We start from the raw sequence: 17,097 nt of genomic DNA on the forward strand, positions 1-17,097 counted from the left end.
GGAGTATCTCTCTCAACAATGTTGAGAGAGATTTTCTTTTATTACTTTATAGGTATGAGTGTTTGGCTTGCATGTATGTATGGGCACCACATGTGTGCCTGGTGCCCCAGGAGACAGGAGAGGACTTCAGGATCCTCTGGAACTGGAGTTAGAAGCAGCTGTATGGCCAGATACGGGAACTGAACCTGGGTCCTCCGAAAGAGCAGCAAATGCTTTTAACCACTGAACCACCTCTCCAGCACCCACCCCTCTTGTGGTTTTGGTTTTGGTTTTGTTTGTAACAGGAGCTTGCTATGTAGTCCAGGCTGGCTTTGTGCTTGCTGGGTAGTCCAGGCTGGCCTTAAACTTTAGGTCCTCTTGCCTCTTTCCCCCAAGTGCTGGGATTATGGATGTAAGATAACCATGCCCACTAATCGTTTTTTTATACTATAATTTTAATATATATTTGAATTTGTAACCAGATTTTTTTTCCCTAGCATTTTGTTTTGTTTTCGAGACAGGGTTTCTCTGTGTAGCTTTGAGCCTTTTCCTGGAACTCACTTGGTAGCCCAGGCTGGCCCCGAACTCACAGAGATCCACCTGGCTCTGTCTCCCAAGTGCTGGGAGTAAAGGTATGCGCCACCATCCGGCTTTTTCCCTAGCATTTTGAGACAGGCTCTCGCAGTGTGAGTGGCTGAGAGCTTGTTCTGTAGGTCAGACTGCCCTCTAAATTGCAGTGTGATCCTTCTTCCTCTGCCTTCTGCATGCCTTCCAGATTGGAGGCCTGAGCCACTGCCCAGCTGCATCCCGGATTCTTGCAGATGTTTAGGAGACACATGTAATAGCAGGCAGCGTAGGGAGATAGAGAACACACAAGCCTGGGTCTCAGCTGGTTTGGACTTCTGAGAGGTCCTCTGAGGACTACACTGACATGTTTGCTTCCTTGTCCTGATTCATTCCAAATGGAGATTTAGACACATGGATTTGGAGCTGGTGTTTCTTCTTAAACTTCCAGACAGGGTTTCTCTGTGTAGCTTTGCGCCTTTCCTGGAACTCACTCTGTACACCAGGCTGGCCTCGAACTCACAGAGATCCGCCTGCCTCTGCCTCCTAAGCATTGGGATTAAGGATGTGCGCCACACTATGCCTGGCTTATTTATTATTTTTAAAGATTTAGTTTTAATTATTTTTAATTGTGTGTAGCTGTGTGTGTGTCTGCATATGGGTGTGTACACTGGAGTGCAGTAGCCCTCAGATGCCAGAGGATCCCAGGAACTAGAGTTACAATTGGTTGTGTGTGAGCTGCTGACATTGATTGAGCGGCCAGTGCTCTCCAGCCCCTGTTGTTTTGAGACAGGGTTTCTTAGCTCTGGTGCTGGGACTTAAAGGTGTGCGCCCCATGCTCAGCCTTTGCTGTTTTGTCTTTAAGACGGGGTCTTACTGTGGGGCCTAAGCTGGTCCAAATGCGAATAGTTCTCCTGGCTTGGCCTCCTACCAGACTCAGTGTTCATCTAAACGTTGTTTGCCACTGCTCCTTCGTATGCCAGGCCCTGTCGAGTAGTGAGCAGTGGTCCAGTTGTCCCGAAGCTGTACAGTCTATAGTTTTAGCCTTCACTAACCTACTGCATAAACTATATCATATTTTAGCCTTTCTTTTTATTTTTAAAAATATTTTTAAAGATTTATTTATTTATTATGTACATAGAAGAGGGCGCCAGATCTCATTACAGATGGTTGTGAGCCACCATGTGGGTGCTGGGAATTGAACTCAGGACCTCTGGTAGAACAGTTGGTGCTCTTAACCTCTGAGCCATCTCTCCAGCCCTAAAAATATTTTTAAACTAAAAAAAAATTATTGTAGGGCGGTGGTGGCGCACACCTTTAATCCCAGCACTCGGGAGGCAGAGGCAGGCAGATCTTTGTGAGTTCGAGGCCAGCCTGGGCTACAGAGTGAGTTCCAGGACAGGCTTTAAAGCTACACAGAGAAACCCTGTCTCGAAAAAAAAAATTATTATGTGAATGAGTGTTCTTTCTTGCCTGTATGTATGTACACAGTATGCATGCTGGTATCTACAGAGGCCAGGGTGGGATGTTTGATCTGGAGCAGGAGTTATGAGTGGTTGTGAGTTGACTGATATGGATACTGGGAACTGAACTCACGTCCCTTGAAAGAGCAGCAAATGTTCTTAACCTCTGAGCCATTTCTTCAGACCCTGCATTCTTTTTAATTTTAGTATTGCTGAAAATTTTTAAATATTTATTTGTTGTTTCATTTATTTTTCATTGCCATGTCCTTTGGTTAAATGGTTGGTTTGTAAAACATCTTTCTATGTTAAGGTTCTGCAGATTTCAGTCCTTCCCTGTGCTTTGGCTGTTGTTAGAAACCGTGAGCCTTTGCTCATAGTTACATTCACTATTGCTTAGGCTGGACTTGAACTCCAGATTCTGCTGCCTCAGCCAGCTAAGGTTATCAGGGGTATTGGTGTGTGCTATCACACTCGCCTTTAGAGTGGTTTTAATTTTTAATGGTCTACAAAAAGTTTCATTGAGGGCTTAAAACGCTCTTTACATGGACTAGCAGGATGGCTCACCTTATAAAGATGGTTTCCAAAGCCTGGCAACTTGAATTTGATACCATGCTAGAGAGAGAACTGACTTTGAAAGTTGTCTTCTGACCTCCTCCATGTGTGAGCGCAGGCAGGTGTGTGTGCGGAGGCATGCACCCATAGACACATGGGGAAGTAAATGGAGAAAATGAAAAGCAGCTTACTAGTAATTAACACTGTTAAGATTTGACAGATGAGCCGGGGCTAGTGCTCAGTGACAGAGCACTTGCCTAGAATGCACAGTGCCCTGTGTTTGATCCCCAGCACTAACACACGCACATGCACACATACACATAGGTCTAACGAGTATATTCAGAACCACGGCAGTGGTGTGTTACATTTGAGGTGTGTGTAGGTTTTTCATTTGAATATGTGCTGTGCTTGCCGATGTGTATGAGACGCTCAGGTCAGTCATGAAGGTGACACAAAAAAAGAATCTATGGCACAGGGAGACAGGGAGATGGGCCACTCAGACAGTAAAGTGCTTTCATCCTAAGTGTGAGGACCTCAGCTTATTCTAGCACATATGTTAAAAAAAAAAAAAAAAGCTGGGTGTAGCAGGAGGTAGAGTTGGATGGATCTGTATGAGTTCAGGCCAGCCAGGGCTACACAGTGAGACTTGGTCTCAAAAATAAAATAAAAACAAATACAAAAAATAAAAGAGAGCAGTCAAGGAAGATATGAGATGTCAATCTCTGGTCTTCACATGCATGTGGACACACATACATATACATGATCATGTCTACCCCCCACACACACACACACACACAGATTTAGGGGCTTATATATAGTGTGCAAACCCTGATTGGCTTTGTTCAGAAACATTTAGATGGAGGCTAATGATAGAACTCTGGGAAGTGACATAAGAGGAAGATGAAGAACCTGAAAAGGAACAGGGTGTGGAAGGAGGTGGGGACTCTGAGGCAGTGACATCAGCATTTAAAATTTAGCTGGGGTTTGACAGGTACAGGCTCTCGCTGTGCAAGCCTGACACCTGCGTTCAGTCTCAGGACCCCGGGAAAGTTGCCTTCTGACCTTGCACACGCACACACAGTGATGACAAAGAACATTTTGAAGTTTAAAATACTGGTTCTGGTGTCTGTTAGTCATGTGCCCTGAACGTTCTAGAACCGTTACTTCCTCATTTTGGAGAAGGACTCTCGAGGTCTACTGTATAACATCATGTAGAAGACAGTAATAGGAGGAGCAGGTTGTGCTGGGATGAGATTCTGCAGCGTCAGCATTGGGCTGTGGATTCTTGTTTGACCAATTACTAGTTACATGAGCACTGGAAACTATTCAGCTTCTGATCCACACTTTTCAAATGTGGATAATGGTGATCAGACCTTTCTGTGGGAGTATTTCAGGGTTTTTTTGTTTGTTTGTTTGGTTGTTTGTTTGTTTGTTTGTTTGGTTTTTTGAGACAGGGATTCTCTGTAGCTTTGGAGCCTGTCCTGGAACTCACTTTGTAGACCAGGCTGGCCTTGAACTCACAGAGATCCACCTGCCTCTGCCTCCCGAGTGCTGGGATTATAGGCATGCACCACCACCACCTGGCTATATTTCAGGTTTTAAATGAGGTAATCTAAGTAATACTTATCACAATGCCTGAGACATAGTAGGTGCACAGTAAAAGCTTGTGCTGGTGATGGTGCCATGTTAACATGTCCAAGACACAAATTCACAGTTAGTCTTGCTCTCCCTTCAGAAGCTTGTGAGTAGGAGGGAGGTCTGTGTCCTTCACAGAAGGAAGCAGGGAATTTCGAAGGATGATGGTGCACATTCATATTGTTACTTGGCACATATATCTGAATGTGTTGCAATGGCACCTTTTTGTTTGTTTATTTTTAAGATTTATTTATTATGTATACAGTGTTCTGTGTGCATGTATGCCTGCAGGCCAGAAGAGGGCACCAGATCTCATTACAGATGGTTGTGAGCCACTGTGTGGTTGCTGGGAATTGAACTCAGGACCTCTGGAAGAGCAGTTGGTGCTCTCAACCTCTGAGCTATCTCTCCAGTCCCTTCAGCGGCATCTTATAGAATCCCTTGGCTTAAGTCATTTATTCTAAGCTTATGATAAAAGGAGCTCTTTAGGGTAAAGTTACACATTTCCTTCTTCCTCCAGGCAAACATAGAGCAGCCCAAACTCAGTAGAGATGAGCAACGGAATCGAGGGGCCCTCTTACAGGACATTTGCAAAGGGACCAAACTGAAGAAGGTGACCAACATTAACGATCGGAGTGCTCCCATCATCGAGAGTGAGTCTACGCTTTTGGCCTAGGGTAGAGTCGGGGTCCCAGAATTGGAAGATTCTGGACTATCGCATTCATTGTAGTCTCTCCAGTGGGAAAATGGTGTCCTGGGTATCTTGACTTCCTTCCCGGCCGTGGCTTCCTCTTAGGAGACGACCACATTCCCAGAAGCCTCCTGGTTGAAACCAAGGATGGCTTTACAGTTGCTGGGCGTGTCTGTTCTTGTAGGCCTCAGCAAAGTTTGCTCACACTTCATCCCCCAGCCACTAGCCCTGTGGGGAAGAGAGCCCAGAGAACAAGGTCGAGCATATCTATTTTAATTGAGTTGTTCTCCTTCCCTAAATGAGAACGACACCCCCCCCCCTTCCCTTTGTCCGTTTAGTTTGCTCGTTTCTTGTAATAACCCTTGCACGAAGGTGTGCAGCAGCCGCAAGGCCTAGGTGTTCGTGGGTTGGTCGTGTGTTTGGTAGTAGTGATGCTGGTGTGGCTGTCACTTCTTGACAGAGTGTTTTGTGAACTAGAGCCTCGACAGAGGAATCATTTCATCTCAGGCTTGACTTGGTCAGCAGCTCAGAGCATGTGAAATGAAAACCTTGCCTGTGCCTTCCAGAGCCCAAAGGGAGTGGTGGTGGCTATGGCCCTGGAGCTGCTGCTTTGCAACCCAAGGGAGGCCTCTTCCAAGGAGGAGTGCCAAAGCTTCGACCTGTGGGGACCAAGGATGCTTCAGGTATCTGAGAAATGACCTCCTGGGCTGTCTCCCAGCTGTGTCTGTTTTCTTGACTCGCTCCAAGTATGCTGTCTTAGGTCGAAGACTGGGCTTGGGGGTGGAAGGAGGAGGAAACAGGAGTAGTTGTCCAGTAAAGCAAAGGTGAACAGGGTAAATAAACCGCGTTTAACTTAGGTAAAGAAAGGTGTTGTGGCGCATGACTGCAGTCCCACTTGCAAGGCTGAGGCAGGAAAATCACAAGTTTGAGGCTAGACTGAACCACAATTGTGAGAACCTGCCTTAAAGAAACAAAATAGATTTTAAGTCCTGGGTTATAGCTCAGTATATTGAAGACTTGCTAGTGTGTATGAAGACCTGAGTTCAGTCCCTAGCACTGCATAAACCAAACTAGGTCGTACACATGTGTAATCCCAAAACTTGGGAAGTAGAAGCAGAAGAATCTCAGACATTCAAGGTCAACCTTGGCTACATACTGAGCCTGAGGCCAGCCTAGGTTACATGATACCCAGTCTCTAAATACATAAATAACTACATTCAGAATATTCTCACACACACACACACACACACACACACACACACACACACAAAGGTGTTGAGTGAAATAAGTCAGAAACAGAAAGACTAGCTGGGCTGGGCATGGTGGCCTTTAACCCCAGCACTCAGGAGGTAGAGGTAGGTAGGCAGATCTTTGAGTTCGAGGCCAGCCTGGTCTACAGAGGAGTTCCAGGACAGCCAGGGCTACATAGACACCCCTCTCCTCTCCCCCCCAAAAAGGTAAAATAAATGTAATTCAGTTTAAATGTATTCTGCTTATGTCAACAGGCCCTGAATCTGAAACCTGATTAAAACTCAGAAGTAGGGCTAGCCATATAGCTCAGCAGTAGAGCAAGTGCTTTGCATGCCTGACACTGAGCTCGATCCAGGGCCACAGGAAAGCAGACAAACCCGAGACCTTTGCCGGTACCCTCAGCTGTGGGCAAGGTGCCCCGAGGAGGCTGGCTCAACCGGAGACCTGACCAGTACACACTTAGCTGTTAATACCGTGTTGTCCGGTCTGTTTGTAGAAACTGTAGCTGGTAAGCCAGCCCTACAAGTCCCCAGTTCCCGAGCTGCTGCTCCAAGGCCTCCAGTGTCTACAGCCAGTGGGCGTCCTCAAGATGATACTGACAGCAGCCGAGCCTCCCTCCCAGAACTGCCCCGGATGCAGAGACCCTCTTTACCGGACCTCTCTCGTCCCAATACCACTAGCGGTACAGGCATGAAACACAGCTCCTCTGCTCCTCCCCCACCACCTCCAGGGCGCCGTGCCAATGCGCCCCCTACTCCTCTACCTATGCACAGCAGCAAAGCCCAGGTCTACAACAGGGAGAAGCCCTTGCCTCCAACACCTGGACAGAGGCTGCACCCCAGCCGAGAAGGACATCCTGCCCCCCCTCCTCTAAAACCACCTCCTTCCCCTGTGAATATCAGAACGGGACCAAGTGGCCAGTCTCCGGCTCCTCCCCCACCGCCTTACCGCCAGCCTCCTGGGGTCCCCAATGGGCCCTCAAGCCCCACTAATGAGTCAGCCCCTGAGCTGCCACAGAGACACAATTCTTTGCATAGGAAGACACCAGGGCCTGTCAGAGGCCTTGCACCTCCTCCACCCACCTCAGCCTCCCCCTTTTTGTTGAGTAACAGGCCACCTCCCCCGGCTCGAGACCCTCCTAGTAGGGGAGCAGGTAAGTGTTTGGAAGCTTTTCTCTTTTCTATTTGCTGTTTCTAAGAGTATCTCTTCAGTGATTAGAACAAGAATTCATGTATTCACCTGGTTTATTGGTACCTTTTTATGTACTGGTAATTGTGAGGGAAGAGAGAAAAACTTTTTGTGTACAACCTAGTAACTAGATATAAATAATGGTGTGTAGTATGTTCTAGAGGAAGCCAAAGCAGGGGAGAAGACACCCTAGGGAAGGGTGGCGGGGTTTGAATTGGGGGAGAGGGTAGACTGAGAAGAGGCTTAGCCTGTGTGGTGACAGTGAAGAAGGTCTGAGATTGGAATGTTCCTGATATGGGGCAGCAGGGAGTCGTTGGGAAAGGACTAGATGAGTGAGGGGCGGCAAGAATGGAAGTGGGAAGCTGGACCCCGGGAGAGTGTGGAGTGTGGAGGACCTCGGGAAGGCTTGGCCTCACTGATTGTTGGCTTTTTGAGACATGGTCTCTACGTGTATCCTTGGCATCCCAAGGCTCCCTTTGGAGAGTCTGAGGCTCTCTTTTCTTTTCTATGATTTGTTTGTTTGCTTTGTTTTGTTTTTTGAGACAGAGTTTCTCTGTGTAGACCTGCTGTTGTGGGACTCTAGACCAGGCTGGCTTCGAACTCAGAGTTCCATGTGCCTCTGCCTCCCAAGTGTTACAAAGGTGTGCGCTACCACTACCTGGCATCCCATGATTTTTTGATGTCGCTGTATAAAACGAGGAATTTGGTCACATTTCTCTTCGTCTGTGGCATCGTGCATCTCTCACATTTGCTCCCTTGCTGGCCTCCTGCAGACTGCTTTCTTACTCTGCCTCTCCAGCCTCTCCCCTTCAAAGGCGTGCGCCAGCTCCAACCCAAGCCTAACCACTTTGGATTTTAATTGTAGCTCCTCCACCCCCACCGCCCATGGTCCGAAATGGGGCCAGGGATGCTCCTCCTCCTCCACCACCTTACCGAATGCACGGATCAGAACCTCCAAGCAGAGGAAAGCCCCCACCTCCACCCTCAAGGACACCAGCTGGGCCACCCCCTCCTCCACCACCACCCCTGCGGAATGGCCATAGAGACTCCATCACCACTGTTCGTTCCTTCTTGGGTAAGTAGTCAATGATCTGTTTGTTTGTTTTTTCAAGACAGGGTTTCTCTGTATAGCTCTGGCTGCCCTGGAACTTAATTTGTAGACCAGGCTGGCCTGGAACTCACAGAGATCCTCCTGTCTCTGCCTCCTGAGAACTGGGACTAAAGGTGTGCACCACCACCACCCAGCTAATAGTTAATGACTTGTAGTTCCAGTGGTGACTTCACTGACTCTGGTGCCTTAGCTGCCAGAGGGCCTCTTAGATGGAGAATAGCCAGGAGCAGTTGTCTTTGTTGACAGCAATTTTCCTCCTGGCTTTCCCTCTGACTTCTGCTTCAATCCATTGACATTCCTTTCCTTAGGAGAGTGCTGAAATCAGGTCATCAAGGGTCATGCTAATTCTAAAACTGCTCTCAAGTTCCCACAAGAATCACTGATTAGGCTCCATCAGCAACTGCCCTCTTTACTCACATATATCCTAGAATTAGGCATCTAAGGAGGGGTTCCTTCCTGGTTATCTAAAAACTTAAGAGGCTTGGGGTGAAGCTCAGTGGAGCAGCACTGGACTACCATGTGAAGGTAGTGGGTTCGGTCCCACAGAACAAAACAGCACAAATTCAAACACACTCACCTGATGGAGGCCTTTAGTTTGAGCCCCTACACTGCAAAAACAAAATATACAGAGGCCAGCAGTGAACCAGCTGGGGGTTTTGTTTGTTTTCTTGTTTTTTGTTTTTGTTTTTGAGGAAGTCATTTCATTTCTTTGGACTCCATTTTTATTCTGTACAGAACCAGGAAATTGACTAGATCAGTAGCATATCGTATCAACTTTCTGTGAGTCTCTGGGAATCAAGCTCTGACCTGCTTCCACCTATCAAAGGGTTCTTGGGTAGAGGAGAGAGGAGTGAGGAAATAATAGGTAGAAAGATAGACCTAGACAGTGAGGAGAAAGACAGAGACACAGGATAGCTTCGAGGGGTCCCTGGGTCAATCCCCAACTGCTCAGAGCTTTATTCAAAAGGATTTTTTATAATATGCCAAGACCATATTATAGAGAGGCAAAAGACCATCCCCTTGCAAGTTCAAAGCACACCATACAGGCAAGTGTAGACCCTTCCAAACACCTGGTAAACACGCCACTGGTCAAATCATCCTATTATGCAGCCCTGCTGGGTAAAGCAAGCTCAGATTTTCTGACCCTGAGTAAGGTCTCACTAGGAAGCCTCTGTGGGCTACCACAACTTTCCAAGCTTTTAAGTGTTGAGGTCTTTACTTAAGAGAATTCATCTCATGGTCTGGAATAGAGCCATAAGTAAAAGTTGTCCAGAGATGTTGTCAGGCTTCTGATGAAGACTTGTGGAATAGATCGTGAGGTCTCTTGAAACTTAATACTCTAGGTTCTCCAGTGGGTGTTCCTCTACCACTAACCCCGACACAGTCCAGCCTGTTCTTTTTTTTTTTTTTTTAAGATTTATTTATTTATTATATATACAGCATGTATGACTGCAGGCCAGAAGAAGGCACCAGATCTCATTACAGATGGTTGTGAGCCATCATGTGGTTGCTGGGAATTGAACTCAGGACCTCTGGAAGAGCAGCCAGTGCTCTTAATCTCTGAGCCATCTCTCCAGCCCCAGCCTGTTCTTAACAGACGCACCAGGGCTTTGCTTTGAACATACAGCCTTATTGTAGAAACTTTTGAATGTAGTGGGGCACCATGGCATGTGTCTGTAATCCCAGAGCACAAGGTTTAGTGGACACAGGAGAATCTTAAATTCAAAACCAGTCTGTAATACATAGCAAGACCCTATCTAAACAAAAAAGAAAGCTCTAACTAGAAAAAGGAACTCTTGGAGTGTGATCAAGCCAAACCCCTAAGACTTTTGAATCTTATGAAGGGGTCATAGAAAGTAGGAATGGAGCAGGACATGGCTGACTGAACTGTGGTTGCAGAGCCATATAGGGTATCCAAGGCTGAAAGAAAATTTTCTGCTTAAAATTCTCACTAGCTAGAGACACATTCCCATTTGAGGTTAATGACTACCACCATGTAAACTTAATTCAGTTTCTTTCCCATAGCAACAGTCTTTTATTCCCACCTGTTTCTGGAGCAAAGTGACACTTCTTTCTGCCTGCACACACAGTTGTGCTCCTTTCCTGTAGTGTCTGAATTTTGGTGGAGAGATGTAAAGAGTCATTCTGAGACTCCTTTACATTAGGAACTTTCAAAGGGTGGGTACTGGGTACTGAGCCAGGTGGCGGTGGCGGCGGCGGCGGCGGCGGCGGCGGCGGCGGCGCACGCCTTTAATCCCAGCACTCGGGAGGCAGAGCCAGGCAGATCTCTGTGAGTTCGAGGCCAGCCTGGTCTACAGAGTGAGTTCCAGGAAAGGCACAAAGCTACACAGAGAAACCCTGTCTCAAAAAACCAAAAAAAAAAAAAAAAAAAAAGGTACTGGTCTTGTGGCACACACCTTGATCCCAGCACTTTAGAGGCAGAGATAAGTAGATTTCTGTGTGTTCAAGACCATCCTGGTTACCCACAGCTATATAGTGAGACGCTGTCTCAAAAAAAAAATTAATAATAATAATAATAATAATAATAATAATAATAGCAGTAGCCTGGCGGTGGTGGCATTTGCCTTTAATCCCAGCACTTGGGAGGCAAAGGCAGGTAGATCTCAGAGTTTGAGGCCAGCCTGGTCTACAGAGTGAGTCCCAGGACTGCCAGGGCTACACAGAGAAACCCTGTTTTAATAATAATAATACTAATAGTTACGTGTCTTAGTTTGGGGTTTCTGTTGCTGTGACCATAGCAAGTGGGGGAGGAAAGGGTTTACACTTCAGCACTGTGTTCGTCACTGAAGGAGTTGGGACAGGAACTGGAGCAGGGCAGGATCTCAGAGGCAGGCTGGAGCAGAGGCCATGGAGGGTGCTGCTCATGGCCTGCTCCTCATGCCTTGCTCAGCCTGCTTTATTATAGAACTCAGGACCACCAGCCCAGGGGCAACCCCACCCACAACTGGCTGAGTCATCCTCCATCAATCACTAATTGAGAAAATGCCCTATAGCCAGATTTTGTGGAGACATTTTCTCAATTGAGGTTCCCTCCTTTCAGATAACTCTACCTTGTGTCAAGTTGACATAAAACTATCTAACACATAAAGAAAGAGCCTGGAGAAATAGCTTAGTAGTTAAGAGTATTGGTTACATTTTCAGAGGATCCAGGTTCAGTTTCTAGCACCAACATGGGGCCTCCACAAGAGTGTGTAACTCCTGCCTCAGAAAATCTGATGCCCTCCTCTAGCCTCTGTGGGTGCTGTGTGCACATGGAACACAAATGTACATGTAGACAAAACACCCATACACACACACACACAAACACACACACACACACACACACACACAATTTAAAAGAATTAATTTTTCTCTTTTGTATGTATGTATTCACATGTGCACATGTATGTGTGCATATATATGTGTACAGGTGATTATAGAGGCCAGAGGTCAACATTAGGTGATTTTCTTAATTGCTCTCCACCATATTTTTCTGAGATAAGGTCTCTCACTGAATCTGGAGCTCCTCAGTTGATCTGGCTGCCTGGCCAGCAAGCCCCAGTGATCCTCTGATCTCTGCTTCCACAGCCCTGTTACAGGCTCCTGTGACTATACCTGGCCTTTAACATAAGCGCTAGAAATCCAAACTCAAGTCCTTACACTTGCAGACACACTTGATTGACTATGCCACCTCCCTACCCCCCAGATAAAGGGTCTTTGGATATCCACTGTACACTATGGCATCAAGGGTGATGCTTGGTGTGTCTCAGGAACTTTGGTTTGGTAGTTAGAGCAGGCTCTCCATACAGCAGAACCCACAGGAGATTAGTAGATAGGGAGGGTCCTAAGAAGTCAGAAGTCTGTGGGAGACATGACGTCATACTCTTTTCTTTTCACAGACGACTTTGAGTCCAGGTATTCCTTCCACCCAGTGGAGGACTTCCCTGCTCCAGAAGAGTATAAGCACCTTCAAAGAGTATACCCCAGCAAGACAAACCGAGGTGCGAGGGAGTGGAGAAATGCCATGATTGTATGCCACATAGAGAGAGAGAGTGTGTGTGTGTGTGTGTGTGTGTGTGTGTGTGTGTGTGTGTGTTCTGGGGTCAGAGTGTGCTTCTGCACGGTAGAAGTCAGCAGGAGTTGGTTTTCTCCTTCACCAGGTGGATCCTGGGGATTAAGCTCCGGTCAGCAGGCTTGGCAGCAAGTATCTGCCTATCAGGCCGTCTCTTCAGCCTTAGTCCTTGATGTTAAAAATTGACTTCAAGAGCCTGTCTCATTTCAGAAATGTTATTTAGGGTCTGGTATGTGAGTTGAACATCTGTGGTTTTTGTTTCTCCAGCTGCCCGTGGAGCCCCACCTCTGCCACCCGTTCTCAGGTGAAGCCTGGCTTGGTCCTGCTCCTCAGGAAAAGGATGGACCTCCTCTTCTCAGATGGTCCCCCAACCCTAAAACCTGCATGAGAGCTCCTACAGTGTTTCTCCAGTGCAACCAACCCTAGACTCTGAGCGTCCTCCCAGCCCAGCTCCATCTATGCATCTTGTCTCTGGACTTGGTGATGGCATTCTTTCTATTGGCAGTAGGGTCTCAGGCCCTGTGCCCAGCCTCTTCCAGCAAGCCCTGCTAGCCAGAAGAGGGGAAAGCTTCCGTGTCTCCTGCTTTCTTCCAGGGAAAGGTGCCTTGTTATGGTGAATGGACTCCTGTTGGGTGGGGTGGAGAATGATACCCCTGTCTGCTGTTATTCACCAAGGGGGAGTGTGGTGTGTGCACTCTTCCATAGTTTAGGAGGTTGGTATGGCCAGGACTGCTGAGGAAAGGGTACTTTTCGTGAAGCAGGAAGGGGGTTTGCAGAGAAGTGATCTGTTTTAAAGGTCAGGTTACAGAAAGGACAAGGAAATGGATTTTCATTATTTTTAAGAGTGTTTTGGCTTTGTTCTCATCCCTCTTCTCCCCTGGGGACCCCAAGGGGTAAGTTGTACATACACTAAAGACTAATCAGTTGATCCAAACAATAAAAGAAGGGATGAGGTAAACTGAGAATCATTCCAGAGCTAGTCAGCTCTTCTGCAGCTAAGGGGCCAGGGCCATCTGAACTCCCTGGGACCCCCTGCCCTTCCCTGGGGGCTGAAGGATGTCCTTTCCCAGTCCCTCAAGACAAGAGTCACTTTTTGTTGGGTCCATTATTCATATTCCCAATTCACAACCCCCAGAAAAGAAACTTCCTGTACGAGATGAAAAGGGGGAGTGAGGACCTTTTAACCTCAGCCTCGAGTTGGCCTCAGTTTCTTCTGATTAGCCCTGAAGTGCTCAGCAGCTCTCGTCAGAGTCCATCAGTCCTCGGAGACTGCTCCAGGGAGACCCAGGGAAGGAGGAAGCATGACACACTACACAGGAAGGTCTGGCTTTGGGGGCTCACACCCATCTGACACCCATCAACACAGCAGCTTCTTCTCCCTGTTTTCTCTGCCACCCTACCTCCCCAAGGCTGCGGGGACTAAGACCACAGAGCAGAAAATGGCAGGAAAAGCGTGGGGCCTTTGAGGGCGTATCCAGAGTCTTGTGAAGCAAGGAGCGCAAAGACTAGGGAGGTGTACCTCAGTCCAGTCGGTGGGTCTTCCTTGGCGGCCAGCAATACGTTGTTTCTTTGTCTTCCAAGTTGTAGTGAACAGCACAGGAAAAATGGATGTTCCACCTGAGGTTGGTCTATTGGACAGTGAGTGTCTCTTCTCTAACAGCAATGTGGGGCACCGGGACTCCACACACTAGAGAAGTTGGTTTCTTATAGTCGTAGCCATGGGCAAAGGCTGCTCAAACCTTAACATGACCGTGGGGAGACCAGGCTGTTCTTTGAATGGAATAGGGGAAGCTAGTTAAAAACCTTCAGACACTTCACAGGGTTGAACTGGCACAGGGACCTTTCTTTTCTTTATTATTATTATTATTATTACTACTACTATTTTCTAAGACAGGGTTTCTCTGTGTTGCCCTGGCTGTCCTGGAACTTGCTCTGTAGACCAGGCTGGCCTCAAACTCAAGAGATCCACCTGCCTCTGCCTCCTGGGTGCTGGAATTAATGTCGTACACTACCACACCCTGCTCATAGGGACTTTTCTAATCTAGTGGAACATAGGCTAAGGATCTGTGCGTAATGCCAGGTGAAACCCAAATCTTCCAGTGTTGGTGAAGGTGGGCTTAACTTGGTTTATTTATTTATTGGGTGTCTCCTGGACCATTTGGACTCTTCAGACAGGCAATGATTAGATCTCACCAGATTTTAATTGTTCACTATTTATGTTCTTCTCAAATACGTTAGCAGTCACCTCTCAGGAGTTCCCCTAGCATCCTAAAGAGAACAGAGCTAAGAGAAGGAGAAGAGCTGATCCTGCAAGAGTTCCAGGGAGATGCTAATTACTGAACTTTGACTGTGAAGTCTCCCCATTTGTTTTTGAAATGGGAGTTGATGCCTTTTGTACAATGTTATCAACGTGTATAGAGATTTCCCCTACTGAAACGTCAGAATATATAATATAGCAAATAAAGCCAAATCTCAGCTTTTCAATGGAGCTGACCCCTTCCTCCACATGAACTACATCCTTCATATTCCCCAAATTTGGACTGTGTCATGTGGGTATTGATTATGTTGTCATTGTCTTTGCCCAGTGGAACAACCACCAAAAAAAGGCCTGGGATTAGATCTGAATAAATGGGTTTGCTACTCGAGAGCATGTTGATGACACAGCACCTAACTTAAATGTCTTTGCCTTATACATCATTTGGTCCTGCTGTTAATAACAGATTTATTATCGTGTATATTTGCTATTGAAGATGGGAATGTGATCCTCAAAATTGTTGGTCTATTTTGTATGTTGTACAAAGCTTGTAATACAGGTTTACGGTGGGTGGGCAGCAAGAGCCCTGAAAATTTCCCCTTTTGAACTGCTTTTCTATCTGCTCATGGGAATGTCGTCTCTTCAGTGGAAGATTGGGTGCTCTCACGTTGAGGCTATTGCCTATCCCTTTAATTCCCTTGTCCCCTCCCAAAGGGAAGAGACATTGCCCAGCTAAGCAGCAAGAGGCTTTGTCAGCAGCTCTCCTCTGAGTTTTGTGGTGTTTTCCCCTAGCAGGAAACACTCAGTAACTGTTTCTTACTGCCCTACCTGAAGCTGGGCAGTGGCCTCTGATTTTTAAATGAGCTAGATGCCCCTTTTTCCTTTCTCCAGTCACCAAACCTGGACCAAAGCACTTCGATATTCCAGGTGTGGATATCTCTCCTGGGGATTGGCTGCAGCTGCAGAGCCCTGCCCTTTTCACAGCCTAGGCTAATTGTGTGAGCAGCTAGGGCTGGCCCAGCTGATGGAGGTGAGGCTGGCATCCCAGGAATTCGTACCTGCCCACTTTCCCAGCAAAGGCAAGGAAACTAGTCACTGGCATTGCACTAGGGGGACCCCTCACCAGTGGCTCCCCAGCACTAGGGGACCCTCACCAGTGGCTCCCCAGCTTGAAACCAGACTCACCTCCAGGGAGAGGTGAGGGGAAACATAACTGTAAATAGATTTGCTACAGAGCAACTCAGGGTTGGGCGTGTTTTAATTCTCCTGATCACTTGAAATAATCTGTAGGCTGAGTGCTTATGGGAGTGTGGGAGAAATGTGACTCCAGGGTCCTTCGTTCTGTGAAGCTGTGGGGGTGGAGTGTAGGGCACCAGAGGCCCTTCGATGGCACTGTACTGTGTTGTCTGTCCTTATGGAAACCCAAACCTACAGTCAGCTGCAAAACAGTCTTCCCATTCCAGGTGTAATGTTTCTTTCCCTGTGACTCTCAGGCCCTAGCTATGTGGTCCAGGTGACTCTGTTAAGCCACCCAAACTTAGGGAATGAGAGGGAAGAGAGAGGGCCATTATAATTCTGCCTTCAAGACTCATTTCTTGAAAATAAAATAATCACCTTCAAAGTCACATGCAGAAACAAACACAAAAACCCAGCAACCATTAACTGAAGGAAGGGTTCGGTTCCACTCAACTCCACATTCATTGTGCCTTTACTTGTGTTAGATTTCTGTGCTTTTCCTCCTCCCCTCTATGAAGTAATTAAAATCTTCCTTGATAACTGCTGTTTCTTTTCTGCTCCTGTTTCTTACAGCTCGGCGGGTTTCTTCTTGGACTGTCTTGTCTTACTCCCCGGTGGCAGAGGGACTCTAGTGACCCTCCCTTTTCCTGTCTGCCTTTTGTCCTTTCCCACAGTTTCCAGTCTGGAAGTTACGGTCCACACTGAATAGAAGACCAGAGTGGTGTGTGTGCATGTGCGTGTGTGCCCATCATCTGCATGTGGATCAGCTTCTTTAAAAAATAATTTATTGTGTGATTTATTGTGGAGTTTTGATTCTGGTTTCAGTGCCTCTCCACAACAGCACGGACCTCCCCCCCCCCCCCCCCCCACATAAAATGTATAATCTGGTCTCAGGTTGAATTCCTTGGTACATTTCTTTCTTCTGGATGCTGTGCAGTTTAATTAAACCTTAAAAACAAACAAGAAGACTGTATTTTTGTCATGAGTAATACTGGCTGGAGTCATAGTTGGAGAGGGAGGAAAGCCACTGCCTCTCTTCTGTGTAAGCGTGGCAGTTTGATTTCAGGTCCCCAAGGAAGGACATGTGTGGGTGTGCATGGT

General features: G+C 47.1%; 1 protein-coding gene across 1 annotated transcript; it reads left to right on the top strand.

The window, feature by feature from the left end:
* The first annotated feature begins 3,458 nt into the window (after nucleotides 1-3,458).
* On the top strand, nucleotides 3,459-14,394 carry Wipf2 (WAS/WASL interacting protein family member 2). The gene is made up of 7 exons (XM_036195298.1): nucleotides 3,459-3,494; nucleotides 4,672-4,846; nucleotides 5,451-5,567; nucleotides 6,632-7,288; nucleotides 8,189-8,398; nucleotides 12,334-12,435; nucleotides 12,774-14,394. Exons 1-7 carry the CDS (start codon nucleotides 3,459-3,461, stop codon nucleotides 12,812-12,814), a joined length of 1,338 nt encoding a protein of 445 aa, XP_036051191.1. The 3' UTR covers nucleotides 12,815-14,394.
* The last annotated feature ends 2,703 nt before the right edge of the window (nucleotides 14,395-17,097 follow it).

The sequence above is a fragment of the Onychomys torridus genome, chromosome 8 (assembly GCF_903995425.1).
Source record: "Onychomys torridus chromosome 8, mOncTor1.1, whole genome shotgun sequence".
NCBI lineage: Eukaryota > Metazoa > Chordata > Mammalia > Rodentia > Cricetidae > Onychomys > Onychomys torridus.

Bases quoted from the DNA above. Each gene is read 5' to 3' on its own strand.
- Wipf2 (XM_036195298.1), top strand. From the start codon at position 3,459: ATGAAGAACCTGAAAAGGAACAGGGTGTGGAAGGAG. The intron at 3,495-4,671 runs GTGGGGACTCTG...TTATGATAAAAG, and splicing joins GGAACAGGGTGTGGAAGGAG to GAGCTCTTTAGGGTAAAGTT. The intron at 7,289-8,188 runs GTAAGTGTTTGG...TTTTAATTGTAG, and splicing joins CCCTCCTAGTAGGGGAGCAG to CTCCTCCACCCCCACCGCCC.